Below are 15,641 nucleotides of genomic sequence, written 5' to 3'. Positions count from 1 at the left end.
TATCTCATTGCAGTTTCTAGAGTCCAATGAACATGAGCAACTTACTCAATGTTGGTTTTGTACTTTCTAACTTATAAAAGAATTTTGTTTTTTTTAATTAGAAAAGAGAACTAGTGGACTCAACCTGGAAAATGACTCTAGCATCTAGAAGGTACTACTATCTCTAGATAATTGAAGAGAAGAAAAATGAAACATATAAGAAAAGGGCAAAATTATCATGTACAAAACCAACATTGAGTAAGTTGTTCATGTTCATTGGACTCTAGAAACTGCAATGAGCTCTGGCTGGAAGCTATGGTAGAGGGTAGCAAACCTCTAATTAACTGTACATAGATAATCAGGCAAATTCAGTGACCAAAAAAAAATTGTGGGGTTTGTCAAGGCAAGAACCCAGCAATAACAGTATCATGCTGATTGTTATTATTACTAACATTAACATTAGTATTACTATTACTTTCTGTGGCCTTTCTATCTGCTTCAACCGTAGCTCCACCGCATGAGGAGATGGTAGGAAACTGGCCACATTTGTGACACCTAGCCATCACCAAGATCTGGCGGCAAGAAGGACAGGAAGAGTGGGATCCTAGCCAAGTGTCTATGCACCCAACATGGAACCCATGTCCACACTGTGGCAAAACTCTAACTTCATCACCCTCTTCAAACTCACCTAAGCAGATTGCGCACTCTGTGGATGCATACTTGCAAGAACCTGCTGCTGCAGCAGTAGCAGCTGCAGAGCCATAGGTAAACTTGGGGAGAGACTGTAGGATCTTCTTCTTTAGACCCTTATTAGCAGCAGCCTGAGATGGATAACTAGAAGCACTGCCAGTGCGGCGGAGCCAGGCACACCGAGCCACTGCAATGAGTCCAACCACACATATTAATGCACATAGAAGAGCTGCCAATATCACTACTAAATCTGACTCAGTGTTCGCAGATTCCGGTGGGTCAGCCACGGGAGTAGAGTCAACCTGCAAGCATTCTTGTAAAGCGAGCCATGTGTTGTTCTTATGATCATACCCGGCAAGATTACTCAAGATTCAAGAAAGAGAGAAGAGAATAGATTATTGGGTTTAGAGAGGTTCTTGAAATTGCGAGGTGGGTGTGAACACATGTATATATGGAGAGGGAAGAATAAAAAATAGGGCGTTCTTCTAGTAAGATTTGGTGGGCAGTTGGAGTGGGTTACTTAGATTAGATTAAATGAAAAAGGGAGAATAGGAAGGTGAGTAGAAGATGATGGTAAGAAAGGAAAGGCCGTAGCAAACTAGTAATGTAGAATGTACCTGTAGGAGACAGGTTCCTCTTCTTCTTCTTCTTCTTCTTCTCTTTTCTCTTCTCTCTTCTCTCTAATATTATGGATAAAGGGTCCACTTTTCACACACTCTTTATGCAAAGTATTATACATTACTGAGCTTGTATATTTATCTTTTTGTTTGAAAGAAACAGGCTAGTAAGAGTACAAAAACAACTACACAAAAGGTACAACAGATCTTGAAAAAAAAAAAGAGTAAACAATGAGGCACAAGACAGACCTATGGCCAGAAAAAAGACCTTGGAATAAGATTTTTTACTACTCTTGGAATCTATATAAGGCCAAAATAAAGGATTAATTTTTCTTTTAGTTATTTTTTATTATTTGTTATTCTACTGGAAAGTTCTAAAATCATCATTCATAAATCAAATAAAAGTAGACCTCATTGCGATTTTTATTTTTTGGTGTCTTATTTATAATGTGTGATAAGTGAATGAGGAATGTCAAAGATGATATAAGATGAGACAAAGTACATGCAGAAAACACATGTAAAAGGAGGCACCCAGTGGAAACTAGGGCTGAGCATGGATCTCGGTGATTCCGAAACAAAGTACGAATCGAAAAAACCGAAAGTTTTTATAACCGAATTGAACCGATCCGAATTTTTTTACTATTATGGTACCAGTCGGTTCTTTAGTAAAAACCGCATCAGAATCCGTCTTGTACTCATCCCACCAAACCGTAGAATCGAATTTTTACATATATTTATAAATAATTATTTATATTATATAAATAATACATATATTAAAAGAAATAATATATATACTCTATGAAAAATTATTTTATATTTATCATTTATATAATTCAAGCAATTGTTATCGAAATATAAAAAATAATACATATTAAAAATAACTATAATATTATAATATACTTTATACTCTATAAAAAATATAAGTTATATATATTAATATGTCACATAGTATATTAATACTAATAATCTAGTATACATATTATAATACTAGATTTAAAATTTATTTACTATCTAGAAATTTCCGACAAGTTAATTAAAAAATTACTTAATTTAATAAAAGTTATATAAATTAGTAAAAATTATAAAAGATATTATTATATAAATATAATATTATTTACTCTATATTTATTAATAAATTAATTTTTAATTATATAATATTTTTATTTTAAGAATAATAATATTAATTATACTAAAAGTATTAATTTATATAATTATTAAAATTAAGAAATAAATATTTTAAAAATAATTTTTATATTATTATACTAATAAAACTTAAAATATTAAATATTTAGAAATAATTAATTTATTAACTTTTAAAATATTATAAATTAATATTAAAATATAAAAAAATATTAAATTATATTTATAAATTTAATTTTTTTTTGAAAAGGATCAAACAAAACTTGAGAAAAAAATTGTCAAAACATCTTTTAACAATATAGAAGTTCTTTAGTTCCTACAACAGCGGAGGTCCTCATTTGATATCAAGATTGGCTTAGAAGTTCAAATAAACCTATCAAACTAGAAGAATCAATAGAGGATATTGAAAGTATAGAGTCAGGTAACATTTCTTTATTTCTTACATATGTTTGTTTATTGTTGATGCTGTTAAGTCTTATTAACGTTATTTTTTACTTTTATTGTAGAAATTATTCAAGATCCTGAGATTGGTGAGTCCCTTATGCCAAGATTAAATGTGGAGTGCTAATTTTGAGGGGAGGTAATAACATTCTTTTGCTAATTTTGGACATGTATTTTAGTGCTATATAAAATTTGTAAATTTATTTATTTTAATGATTGCCATCTGTAAAATATTTTTATGCTAGCAGTAATATATATTTTAATGGTTTGTATTTGAATATTGAATGAATTATTATATTTGCAAGTGATTGAATTGCGAAACAAGTTGTTCAAGAATGTGATTGCAATTTTAATTCAGATTTTCGTGCTACTTTTTTTAGGTTGGTAATCATATTTTCTCTAAATGTATTTGATTAAAGATGAGATTAAAGTTGTGTTTTTTAAATTTTTTAGAACCGAAAATAGCACCGAACCGAACTGTATTGAACCGTAAAATTGGTACAATACGGTATTGGATCCTTTTATGTTTGGTACGGTACTGGTACCTTCAATTTTAAAATAACCGAGGTTTAGTATGGTACTGGTGATTTATAAATAACCGAATTGGACTGATCCGTGCTCAGCCCTAGTGGAAACATATCTTATATTGAAGATAATAAGAGGAAGCAATAGGCACACATCAAAGTTAATGAGAAAAGAAGCAAACCACCTCTCCAATCGGAAAGAGCTTTATCTTCATATCAGAAAGTGTTGGTGGTCTTAGAAGAAATGATGAACTGGACGTTGATCCAAAATTGCAAAACTAAACAAGTGCACACACATTTTAATTATTTGAATTGTTAAAAATTTTAAGGATAAAAGTCCTATTGTATAGGTATGTCGGAACTAAGCATGTTATGATTTAAATGTTTATTGGTCTTAAAAATATATGGTTCCTCGAGGAATAAATAAGTGAAAGACTAATAAAATATATAAAGTGGAGTCTCAAGTAGTTCTCAAGTTAGAAATATTCTTAGAGATCTAACGATAATTTAAAATATTTTTAAGTTGGGAGCTCCGAGTAGCTTTTCATGTTAGAATTATTTGTGGATTTTGAATTTAAAAGTTCAGAACGAGTACACTGTTAAAATGCTCATGCAGCTGTCACAATCCCTTGCTGGCACTTTTATGTTTCTGTCTGTGGATGTAGAGTTTTTTTCTTTTTTCTTTTCTTAAATGTGGATTTTAGAGTTAATAGACTATGAAAGCACTTTTTTTTATGAGATTGTGGCATCAATGCTCATTGAGATTATTAAGTTTCTGGATCAGTGAAATTCCTAGCAAACATACACTATGACTTGTATATTATTTTTCACCTATAAATGCGTTCTCAGGTATTCAATCTGGTTGGATAGCAAATTAAGTCTACAAATTGACCCTCTACTCGTTCTTGAATATTTCCTTTGGCGCAAAGGTTACGGGTATGCTATTTCTAATCACTACGATCGCCATTGTGTATGGGAAGAGGTCGCACAAAACAAGAGACTGAATAAGTATAATCATACTATTATAGATCAGCAATTTACTTTCTACCAGGCTGATGGACTGAAAAAGTTTAATGCTTCTGATCCAAACAAGCTTCTTCCCAGCAGTAAGATCTCCCCCCTGTTTTTATGGTACAATTTTATAACAAATATTTAACTTCTACACCTTCTTTTAACAAAAAATATTTTGTATCATCTATAGATGTACCTGAAGGGTCTCTAATTGTGAGAGCGCATACTCCAATGTCAAATCTGTTTTCCTGTCTTTGGTTCAATGAGGTTGAACACTTTACTCCTCGTGACCAACTGAGTTTTGCGTATACATATCAGAAACTAAGAAGAATGAATCCTGACAAACCATTTCGTCTTCATATGTTCAAGGTGAAGAATTTTGTTAAACTGAAGATCATCACTTTTTATTTTTTTGCTATATTTGTCAGGGGGATCCTCAGGCTCTGCCAGAGACTATATCCCTTCCCTAGGTGATCTTAAGGGTGCTTTTCCTGGTGTGGAATCCTGGATGACAAGGAATGGATGCACCTTCCTTGCCAACTGGATCAACCCCTTTGTGTGTATGTAGAACATTAAGTTTAATTCTACTTCTATTTTGTATGCTGTAGGATTGTGAGAGGAGAGCAGTTGCAAAGCTGTTTCAGCACAGGTCAGAGGAGAAGCGAAATAGTCTCCGTCAACAAGCAGCAGAATGAAATGCGCCGATTGTGTTTCATGGGAAGCCTATTCCTTTACATCATTCATAGCCACTCCCAGATATAGTGCCTGATGATGGTATAGATCCTGCAATGCCCCCAAGATATGTTACCGAAATTATGGTTGTTGACAAGGTACTCCGGATTATACAATCTGAACTTGAAGGAAATACAAGGGATACAGGAGTTACTTGGCAGTTCTTTCATTGGGGTGAGGTAATATTGCTGGATCCCTCCAACTCCAATTAAATACAGCTGTGTGGAAAAGTAACTAGCGATCTACTTAAAGCTTCTTCATTGTACCAATTCAATTCACTATTCTTTGTTCCATTTTGAGGCTAGCCAGCCATGCACCCAAATGCCTTTTGTACCCTCCCATATTGTGGATTCTATTATTATAATTTTTTTCATTAAATGTCAAATTTGGTTGTTTGTAACAAAAATTTTGATGGGTAAACAAGGGACGACTTATATTCCTGGCAAGTTGGAGTACTGACTGTCTCTGTTTTGAGCATGTACTGATGGTGCCTTTGGGTTTGCAGGGTGTTTAAAAAGCGGGTTTGAGAATTTTTTAATTTAATATATTAATTTTGTCAATTTATTTATAAACTGCTTTTTTTTTTAATATAAAAAAAATATGCTTTTAGGTCATTTGCTTTTTGAAAAAAATAATTTTCAAAATTCAAAAAACTATTTAAAATAAAAATTGAAGTTAGAAAATCGCATTTCTAGATTCGATAAGCTCACTCTGACTAAACGTCCTTACTGAGTGTTACCAAAAGCCGGTTTTGAAGCCAAGGATCGATTCAACTATATAATGAAGTCCAGGCAAAATGACCTATAATGCGAACAACAATGGATTAACTTCTTTAATATTTATCTTTTTATTGTTGTCTAATTTATGACATAATCAATGGATTCATTGAAATTAATGTTAAAATATAATGTCAAAAATAAAAATTCAAAAATTATAAAAATTTTATGTTAGATTTGATATCAAGTGTAAAATTTATAATTTTTTTGACAATTAAGTCTTTATTGAGAAAATGGAAAATCTTTTAATTGGTTTCTTATATTTTTTGTTTATTTCATATGGTAAATTGGTTGGCATCTTAAAATATTATTTTAATTCTTGACATAACTTGTACTTCAGTTTTTTCTTGAACCAATTATGTATACTTTGAATTAATATAAATGACTTATTCTGTTTGTTGAATGGTATGCAAATGTGAAAGAGAGAGAACAAATCTCATGAAAACCACAAAATGCTTTACTTTTTCTTACATACCTTAGATTACTATTGTATGAAATCTTTATTGATTTCTTTTTTTCTCCTTGTTTTTTTGTATTTGTCTCTTCTTTGGAATGTTCCTAATGAGAATTTTGATGAATTGAAGCTATCCATTGCATTGAGCAAATAAACAAATAAATAAATAAACTTGCTGAATGTACATTTTGACTTCAAACGTCTACTGCTGAATGACAGTTTTTATATGTAAAAAAAAAGACCTGCAACATTGGAAGTTGTATTATAAATTACGTACAGAACTGAGCATATACAGAAGAAAGAAAAAAAGTAAAGTTGAGAAAGCAAGATAATGGACTCAATCATGAGAAGGTATCAAGAAGAAGAAGAAGAAGAAGAATCATGCCTCAATGCGATGCTATTCTCCAGCTCTCATGTCTTCCCTATGGTCTTCCGTGCAGCCATTGAGCTTGACCTCTTCGGTATCATTGCCAAATCAGGCCCTGGAGGAGCTCATGTTTCAGCCTCCGAAATTGCCTCTCATCTTCCTACAAAAAATCCTGATGCTCCTTCCATGATCGACCGGATGCTGCGTCTCTTCGCTAGCCACTCTCTCCTGTCTTCCTCTTTAAGAACCCTCCATGATGGTCGAGTTGAAAGACTTTATGGGCTAACACCTGCCTGCAAATTCTTCCTTGGCAGCAAAGAAGAACAAGGCTCTCTGGCTCCCTTATCCGCCCTTTCTACTCACCCAGCTACTGTTCAGGTTTGGTATGGATCATTATCAACAACTAAAAGATAAAATTTATATAGAAAAAGTGAAAAAATGAAAAAAGAAAAGGGTTAGTTCTTTTGACATCCTTGTTGTTGCCTTGGATGTGTGTTTACAGGTTACACATGAAGGAAGCAATTCTTGAAGGTGGGAATATGTTCAAGAAGGTGCATGGAATATCTATATTTGAATACATGAAAAAGGATTCAGAATTCAACAGGATTTTCAATGAGGCAATGGCTGGTCTCTCTACTGTTATCATGAATGCAATTTTAGAGACATATAAAGGATTTGAGGGAATTACATCACTGGTTGATGTTGGTGGTGGCACTGGTAAAGTCCTTCATATGATCATCTCCAAGTACCCTTCCATCAAAGGCATCAACTTTGATCTGCCTCATGTTATAGAAAGTGCACCTCCTATCCTTGGTAATTAATTATTTCCTTTTACAATACATTTGTTTTTTACCCTTTTTTCTTTCAAAATTTAATAAAGAGCAATAATGCATTCTAACTTTTAATAGAACATATAAAACAAAAAAAAATAATGATATAGTTATAGATAGAATCCATGCTACTATCACTTTTAATTTTTGATTTAATTTAACTTCCGAACTTTATTTTTGATAAAATTAAAACATTTAATGCCCATTACACGCGGACATATTGGATAAAATTATTTATAAAAAAAGTATTTAAATACTATAAAAATATAAATTGAAAAATCTATCAGGATACATAAAAAGTTTAAGACTCGAAGTGATTATATATTTGAAATCCAAATATTTAAATTTATATTTGAATTTTAGGTAATATGTAATAGCATGAATCTGTATGATTTTCATATTAACTTGATCACCATGGTTGAACAATGGACTTTTTTTTTTGTATTTATACTTACCAAACTGAAGTAAATATATGCAATAACTAATAGGCTACAATTATAAAAGTCATCCATCATTAAACTTTTGGTTTAAAGACTTTTGTGGGTTAGATGATAACATTGTCAACCGTATGTAATCATCATCATCATCATCAAAAACTGGTTTAAGTCAAATTTAGACATTTTCTCCCTTTGTATTCTTATGGTATTTTATTTTGAATAATTGCTTAATCAAAGATTATCCTTATAGTTACTATTTGTTTCTCAAATGACTCACTCAGGTATTCAACATGTTGGAGGAGATATGCTAACAGGTATTCCAACCGGAGAAGCAATCATGATTAAGGTAACATTTTTATAAATTGAAACTTTTTAATGATCGAATTTTTTTTATCACGATTTGTAAACACGTATCTTTATTTATCTGAAAAAAAAAATATTTTATACTAAAAATTGTAAAAGAAAAAAACCGCATATATATATATATATATATATATATATATATATATATTCCTTATAATATGTTTTTTTCTTTTGTGCAAAATGAAATAAAATTACCAGTTAACCTACCAAATAATGGCAATGTACACATTATTATTCTTGTAGGACACATGCCACAACTGGCGTGATGAAATAGTTATACGAGTGCTGAAGAACATATACAAAATGTTACCAGGGAATGGGAAAGTTATAATAATGAATGCAGTATTGCCAGAAGCAGCAGAGAGAAGCAAGTCATCTCAGTATGTTTCCAGGCTTGACAATACCATGCTGATGCAGCCTGGAGGGAAAGAGAGGACTGCCAAGGAATTTGAGTTCCTGACACAGGCAGCTGGATTCTCTAACTTTCGTGTTGCCTGTGTTGCTCGTGGTATCTGGGCTGTCATGGAATCCTTCAAGTAAATCATTTTTTACTTGTTGGTTTATTGTTGGCAGAGATAATGAAATAAAATGTAATTAAATTTTATTACAAAGTGTAACAAAATAAGCCTTTGATTACTATCTTCGGTTAGGGAAGGATAATTGTATGCATATCATTACATTTACAAATTTATGCATTACTATTACAACTTATGTTAAAAAATTATGGATGGGATGCTTTGATATTATATAATTTATAAATATATATTATTTATTTATTATTTTGATTTATCCATTATTCACTTAATAAATTTAATATTATAAATACGACACGATAATGACTACCAGAAATAAAATCAGAGCTAAAAATGAAAATAAAATGAGCTACTTCAAATATGTCATTCAAGTTTAACTCGCTAAAATTGTATTAGTGATATCCATTTGATTTAGAGATATTTTGACAAGTATAATGAATTAAATAACAAATCAAATTCTAATGAAATTTAAATTGTTTATAAAAATTTCTATATTTTTTATTTTTTTATTATATAAATTAAAATAAATTTTATTATTAAACTATTTGCAAAGAAAAACAAAAGAATAATAAATTTAAAGTAAAAATTTCCTTTAAAAGCCAAATAAAAATATTTTATCTGATTAAAAATAAAATTACAAGATCTTTTAAAAAGAATTATAATTGTATACTTAAATATAAAAGATAAAAGAATTATTTAATAACATTTATTTGCTTTTTCTTTTTTTATGTTTGGATCAAATTAAAAAAAAAAATTATTGAACGAGGTTGAATAAATTAAACAACATAGCTAAATTTGAACTAAATTCGAACTGTTTGGATCATTTTACGCATGTAGTCGGAGCTAATCCAATTCATGATGCAGTTCTGCATTTATCTTTCCCTCTCTTCTTCTAGGGTTTTGAAAAATAAGGAAATCTCAGTGATCAAAAGGTGAATTTCTGAATAATCTGATTGACAAAAAATGGGCCAAGAAATAGACGCTACCTCTCTAGAGAACCGACCTGGAATCTTCATGATCGGGTCATCCAACGTTGGCAAACGGACGCTCCTCTCCCGTAACTATCTTTATTATCCTTCCATTCTCTTTTGTTCATTAATCGAGTTTAAGTTCTTGTCGAAAAATGGCACCCTTACTTTGTTCTTTAAATCGCACTCTTCTGTTGGGATATCCTTGCAACCTGTACATAGCTGATTACTTTAAGTATAAAATTAATGGTTAAATAACTTAATCATCTAGAAGAAATAATGTGGCTTTAGCGTTTTAAGCTATGTTCTGGTTGCAGGATTATTATCAGTGGGTTTTGAAGATGCTTCTGATTCATCAACTGAATTACTTGCCTGTGGGTGAGGTTTTCTTTTAGAAAAAAATACTAAATCGTATATTTTATTTAGTTTCTGCTCCGAATTTTTGTCCATAGTAACTTATTATGTGCATTGCTTTTGTTATTTTATCAGGTGGACTATTAATACTAAGTATTACACAGCTGATGTTTCTGTATGGATGACTCATCTTGACAACGGATTTTCCACGAATTCTCTTGCAATTTATAGTAGCCTCACTGCTTTAGTGATGGTTTTTGACATGAATGATGTTAGCCTCTCCTTGTTGATAATTTAATCCTGAATGCTTGAATTTCTGCTTGGGTTATGATTTGCAATCCAAAGTGGTGTACTGATTCAATGTACCCCTTTTAATGGTTATGCGCAGCTATCTTCTTTTGCTGCAATTCAGGATTGGGTATCTCGCATTGATATTCACAAGTTTGAAATATTATTATGCATTGAATACAGTCGGTCATATGCCAGGTCATCCTGTCCATGCTGAATATAGAAGACGCCTACTGAAACTTAAAGTCTTCTTCTGATTCTTATAAAGAGTTCTCTGAATATGGGATATCGGAAACTGAAGGAAGTTGTCTATTGGGCAGTGAGGTACCAGCATGGGAGATCAAGAGGTCATGTAATGAATGGTGCAGTGAGCACAATGTTGAGTACATTGAAGCCTGTGCCTCTAATGCTGATTTTGATAAATGTAAGGCCTACTCCTTTTGCCTTCAGGTTAAGTTAACTAGTAGCTGATGAATCAAAATAATTTACAATATCATTCTGCATGCCTCTCTACATATCTATCCTTAGGAGAAGAAATATTCCAGTACACCTTGTACTTGAAAAATGATTCGTCGTTTCTTTTGTTTTATTCTATTCTTTCTTAATTTGGCTGATAGAATGGAATCTGTAAATAAAAATAAACTATGTTATCATTACGACTAGCTTTGTGTATATCTATCTTTGGGATGATATACGATTTTTCTGGGTGCATTATACTCTTAGTGCTGGTAAATCATGTACAATTTGTAAATGACGCAAAGGATATTTACAAACATTATGCAGTTATGGAACTTTTCAAACTAATGAAAGGTGTTTTTGAGATCAAACATAGGTATAAAAGTAGATGTCAAACATGTCAAGGCCTTCCTTGAGATTCTGGTAGGATTAAAGCAGAGTTTGAAAGAGAGCTGATCAACCAGGAAATATATTTGCTTTGTAATATATGTTAATTTCACTTATGGAATCCTCAAGATAATGAAGCTGTTCTTGACAGGTTTATCAGCTGGTGGCGATTCACAAGGAGTTGAACATCTACTTGATGCTCTTTCTGCTCATATGTGGCCTGGGATGATTTTAAAATCTGGAAATGGCATAACTCAGCCAACATTAACTTATAAAGAAGGTTCCCTGTAATGTTATTTAACTTATTTTCTTATTCATTCTCTGGGTCACTAAATGTTCTCATATACCCTTCACAGAGTTGTCAGAAGAAGAATCTGATTGTGACTTCGAGTACGAAGTTCTGTCTGCGGATTCAGCTGAACTGTGGGATGACACACACGTAGAATGGGTTTCTGCAAATGATACTAGTGCTGTTTCAGATTTGGGGGCATCACTTGAGCAGAACAATTATAATGGAGATGACAATCATGAGGTCTTGGAAAAGTCTGACGAAGACCTACAGCCCTCAACATCAAAAATAGAACTGCAGGATGATAAGGAAGTGGTAACCAACATAGAAGATCCTAGTAAAAGCACAGAAATAAATGAGGTTACACCTTTTGAATTCGAGGATTTAGATCAGTTGATGTCTGAGATTGGAAATATTTGTGACAACTTGCGGTGTATGCCTGATTTTCAAAGCAGAGAAATGGCAGCAAAACTGGCCATGTAAATGGCTTCCATGTTTGGCAGTGGCAGCAATGAAGAAGAGGAAATTGAGTGATCAAATGGATGTCGATTTCTGGATTAAGTAATTTGATATTTATAGTCCTTGAATCCCATTAATGATTTTTGATGGTTATGATCTTATCATTCTTTATACAAGGTAAAAAAAATAAGCCTTTTGGAAGTGTATGGTGTTGTTGCTTTCTTCACCTTTAATATAAGTGGTTGATGAGGAATAGTTGCATGTAGTTTTGTGGTTAATCATTTATACCTTAGTTATTGGGAAAATATTGAGTATATGTTGAAAGAGTGGAAATATTAGAATTGCTTTTGGTTACTTTTGCACATGGGGCAGATATACTATGTGGACAGTATCAGTGCAGTCATGTTCTGCTGGAGATTGACTTTTTATTTTTAATACTTAGATTGGTGTATTATTTAAGAAAAGGAAAAGATCTGCTGCATCTGATTGTAAGCATTGCGGGGATACCTTTTTTTCAAGCTCTGTTTAATCCCTAAGGTCTATAATTCTTTTGGAACACCTGTTGTTTTCAGAGTGAACTTCTTTTACTATATTAAATGTTCATCTCATATCATACCTAGAGTAGGCAAAAGAATATTAGAGACAGGTATTTTACTTTGACTGCTGCTTTTTGTTAATGGTATGGGGGAGTCTGGCACACAGACTATCGAGTTGCACCAGAAGGTGACATCTTGTGATGGATAGGATTCTAGCAAAGTTTAGGGAAGGTTGGCAGAGCAGAACTGTAATTGAGTAGTCAATGATAATAAGCCATGCTGTACATGTTTGAAGAGGATGATGGGCACAAACCTTGGAATTCTTTATATACACTTGTATATTCGGTCATATTTTACAGGTATAAATGTCTGTCCTTTTAAGTCCTTGTTTGTAATCATGCTTAGCTGTCAAAGGGGAAAAATATTAGTTGATATTACAAGATTTGTCTTTTATCTTTTTGGTTTCAGTAAGGATAACCTCGGATCTGTGGTGGACCCTGATGCGAACTTCGAATAAAAGGTAAAGTAGTAGCTGCATTTCTTTTCTGTGGGATAAAGAACAATCACAGTTTCACATCTTCATCTGGAATATCAGCACTATATAGTTAAAGTCTCTTAGGATTCATTAGATTGGGTTAAATCTTAAAGACAGCAGAAAAGCATCTTTCCTTTTCAGGTTCTCTATCTTGCCCTTTAGTTATTTATTTGTATTATTGTATTTGTATCTAATGATCTATTATATGTTTATGCAAATAATACTGTTTTTGGATGGAAATAACACTAATGATGCTCCTTCACTCCTTTCTGTAATGTCTCATAGCTGCGGATCAAAGGACAGAATGATAAAGTTAAATAATTGGATTTTTCTGGGTTTAAAACAGGAACGGAATATAAATATGAATTGTGACTGATACATTTCTATTGTTGTAGAAGTGGGCCAAAAAAAAAGGTGCAAAATGGAGAATCAATTACAGTGTTTAGGAATAAAGAATAACGTAGACTAAATGGCTTTACATGTAGGATTGGTAAAGTATGCTGCAAGTGCTGTTTCATTCATTCTCCTTGACTTTATACCTTTGTGTCACATAAGGAGTTAATTGTTATTCTGGAAGAGAAAGAAAACTAGGGAGAAGATGATATATGAATAAAATTTATTATCTATAGAATAAATACTTTCTAACTTATAAAAGAATTTTGTTTTTTTTAATTAGAAAAGAGAACTAGTGGACTCAACCTGGAAAATGACTCTAGCATCTAGAAGGTACTACTATCTCTAGATAATTGAAGAGAAGAAAAATGAAACATATAAGAAAAGGGCAAAATTATCATGTACAAAACCAACATTGAGTAAGTTGCTCATGTTCATTGGACTCTAGAAACTGCAATGAGCTCTGGCTGGAAGCTATGGTAGAGGGTAGCAAACCTCTAATTAACTGTACATAGATAATCAGGCAAATTCAGTGACCAAAAAAAAATTGTGGGGTTTGTCAAGGCAAGAACCCAGCAATAACAGTATCATGCTGATTGTTATTATTACTAACATTAACATTAGTATTACTATTACTTTCTGTGGCCTTTCTATCTGCTTCAACCGTAGCTCCACCGCATGAGGAGATGGTAGGAAACTGGCCACATTTGTGACACCTAGCCATCACCAAGATCTGGCGGCAAGAAGGACAGGAAGAGTGGGATCCTAGCCAAGTGTCTATGCACCCAACATGGAACCCATGTCCACACTGTGGCAAAACTCTAACTTCATCACCCTCTTCAAACTCACCTAAGCAGATTGCGCACTCTGTGGATGCATACTTGCAAGAACCTGCTGCTGCAGCAGTAGCAGCTGCAGAGCCATAGGTAAACTTGGGGAGAGACTGTAGGATCTTCTTCTTTAGACCCTTATTAGCAGCAGCCTGAGATGGATAATTAGAAGCACTGCCAGTGCGGCGGAGCCAGGCACACCGGGCAACTGCAATGAGTCCAACCACACATATTAATGCACATAGAAGAGCTGCCAATATCACTACTAAATCTGACTCAACGTTCGCAGATTCCGGTGGGTCAGCCACGGGAGTAGAGTCAAAGCCTGCAAGCATTCTTGTAAAGCGAGCCATGTGTTGTTCTTATAATCATACAAGGCAAGATTACTCAAGATTCAAGAAAGAGAGAAAAGAAAAGATTATTGGGTTTAGAGAGGTTTTTGAAATTATGAGGTGGGTGTGAACACATGTATATATAGAGAGAGAAGAATAAAGAATAGGGCGTTCTTCTAGTAAGATTTGGTGGGCAGTTGGAGTGGGTTACTTAGATTAGATTAAATGAAAAAGGGAGAATAGGAAGGTGAGTAGAAGATGATGGTAAGAAAGGAAAGGCAGTAGCAAACTAGTAATGTAGAATGTACCTGTAGGAGACAGGTTCCTCTTCTTCTTCTTCTTCTCTTTTCTCTTCTCTCTAATATTATGGATAAAGGGTCCACTTTTCACACACTCTTTAGTGTAGACAAGACCACACAAACTTGTCCCTATTTGTCTGTTTTTATTTTGCTTTTCCCCTTCTCTTTACCTTTTTCCCTTCTGGCTATATTCACACTTTGAAGTTAGAAATAGAACTAGAAGCTCCTGATTTTGGGAAGTTGGTTGGTAACTTGAATAGTGTTATTGTTAGTACACTACTTGATACTTATCTCTTAGTATTTAATATAAGTATTTTCTTTTTTTATTTTCTTCCAAGAAAATAATTTAGATTTAAAATCCATGTAATAAATCCACTTAATATCAGGGCCAGATAGGGCTAATTTTTCAGTGTATTTTGTTTGTATATTTCCTATATATGCCACAGGAACTCAAAAAATATTATGAATTAATTTTAATGTCTTATTAAGGAAGTTTAGAATCTCTACTGCAGTGTTTTTTTTCTAAAAGAAATGGCTCTCTCTTGTCTTTCAGCAATTTCAATTAAAAAAAAAAAAGATAAAGAGGTTGTGATCTGCTACTTTTAGCCGAAAACTACCCTT

At 32.7% G+C, this 15,641-nt stretch overlaps 4 protein-coding genes and 1 pseudogene across 5 annotated transcripts; 3 read left to right on the top strand and 2 right to left on the bottom strand.

Annotated features, from left to right (window-relative positions):
- Positions 1-282: 282 nt before the first annotated feature.
- Positions 283-1,376, bottom strand: LOC8262727 (RING-H2 finger protein ATL8). Its single transcript, XM_025158708.2, is given in 2 exon segments — positions 283-975; positions 977-1,376. Coding segments are annotated over 2 exon segments (621 nt in total). The 5' UTR covers positions 1,000-1,376; the 3' UTR covers positions 283-377.
- Positions 1,377-3,757: 2,381 nt separating this feature from the next.
- Positions 3,758-5,519, top strand: LOC8262728 (probable hexosyltransferase MUCI70). The gene is made up of 3 exons (XM_048371379.1): positions 3,758-4,497; positions 4,593-4,771; positions 5,011-5,519. The coding sequence occupies exons 1-3, from the start codon at positions 4,200-4,202 to the stop codon at positions 5,095-5,097; spliced, it is 564 nt and encodes a 187-aa protein (XP_048227336.1). The 5' UTR covers positions 3,758-4,199; the 3' UTR covers positions 5,098-5,519.
- Positions 5,520-6,647: 1,128 nt separating this feature from the next.
- Positions 6,648-9,072, top strand: LOC8262729 (caffeic acid 3-O-methyltransferase-like). Of its 2 annotated transcripts, none has more exons than XM_048371377.1 (4): positions 6,648-7,114; positions 7,234-7,544; positions 8,280-8,344; positions 8,605-9,072. In XM_048371377.1, the coding sequence occupies exons 1-4, from the start codon at positions 6,696-6,698 to the stop codon at positions 8,899-8,901; spliced, it is 1,092 nt and encodes a 363-aa protein (XP_048227334.1). In that variant the 5' UTR covers positions 6,648-6,695; the 3' UTR covers positions 8,902-9,072. The 2 variants fall into 2 exon arrangements, with proteins under 2 accessions (XP_048227334.1, XP_048227335.1); XM_048371378.1 differs by having other exon boundaries at positions 8,675-8,965.
- Positions 9,073-9,649: 577 nt separating this feature from the next.
- On the top strand, positions 9,650-12,449 carry LOC8262730 (annotated as a pseudogene).
- Positions 12,450-13,961: 1,512 nt separating this feature from the next.
- Positions 13,962-15,232, bottom strand: LOC8262731 (RING-H2 finger protein ATL8). Its single transcript, XM_002526788.4, has one exon. It carries the CDS (start codon positions 14,740-14,742, stop codon positions 14,119-14,121), a length of 624 nt encoding a protein of 207 aa, XP_002526834.1. The 5' UTR covers positions 14,743-15,232; the 3' UTR covers positions 13,962-14,118.
- Positions 15,233-15,641: the final 409 nt, after the last annotated feature.

Source organism: Ricinus communis, chromosome 2 (assembly GCF_019578655.1).
Source record: "Ricinus communis isolate WT05 ecotype wild-type chromosome 2, ASM1957865v1, whole genome shotgun sequence".
NCBI classification, from domain to species: Eukaryota; Viridiplantae; Streptophyta; class Magnoliopsida; order Malpighiales; family Euphorbiaceae; genus Ricinus; species Ricinus communis.
This window is presented reverse-complemented; position numbering and strand designations above follow the sequence as displayed.

Coding starts and splice junctions, on each gene's coding strand:
- LOC8262728 (XM_048371379.1), top strand. CDS start 4,200: ATGACTTGTATATTATTTTTCACCTATAAATGCGTTCTCAGGTATTCA. Junction 4,498..4,592: donor AAACAAGCTTCTTCCCAGCA/GTAAGATCTCCC, acceptor TATCATCTATAG/ATGTACCTGAAGGGTCTCTA. Junction 4,772..5,010: donor TTCGTCTTCATATGTTCAAG/GTGAAGAATTTT, acceptor TGTATGCTGTAG/GATTGTGAGAGGAGAGCAGT.
- LOC8262731 (XM_002526788.4), bottom strand. CDS start 14,742: ATGGCTCGCTTTACAAGAATGCTTGCAGGCTTTGACTCTACTCCCGTG.
- LOC8262729 (XM_048371377.1), top strand. CDS start 6,696: ATGGACTCAATCATGAGAAGGTATCAAGAAGAAGAAGAAGAAGAAGAA. Junction 7,115..7,233: donor CCAGCTACTGTTCAGGTTTG/GTATGGATCATT, acceptor GTGTGTTTACAG/GTTACACATGAAGGAAGCAA. Junction 7,545..8,279: donor AAGTGCACCTCCTATCCTTG/GTAATTAATTAT, acceptor TGACTCACTCAG/GTATTCAACATGTTGGAGGA.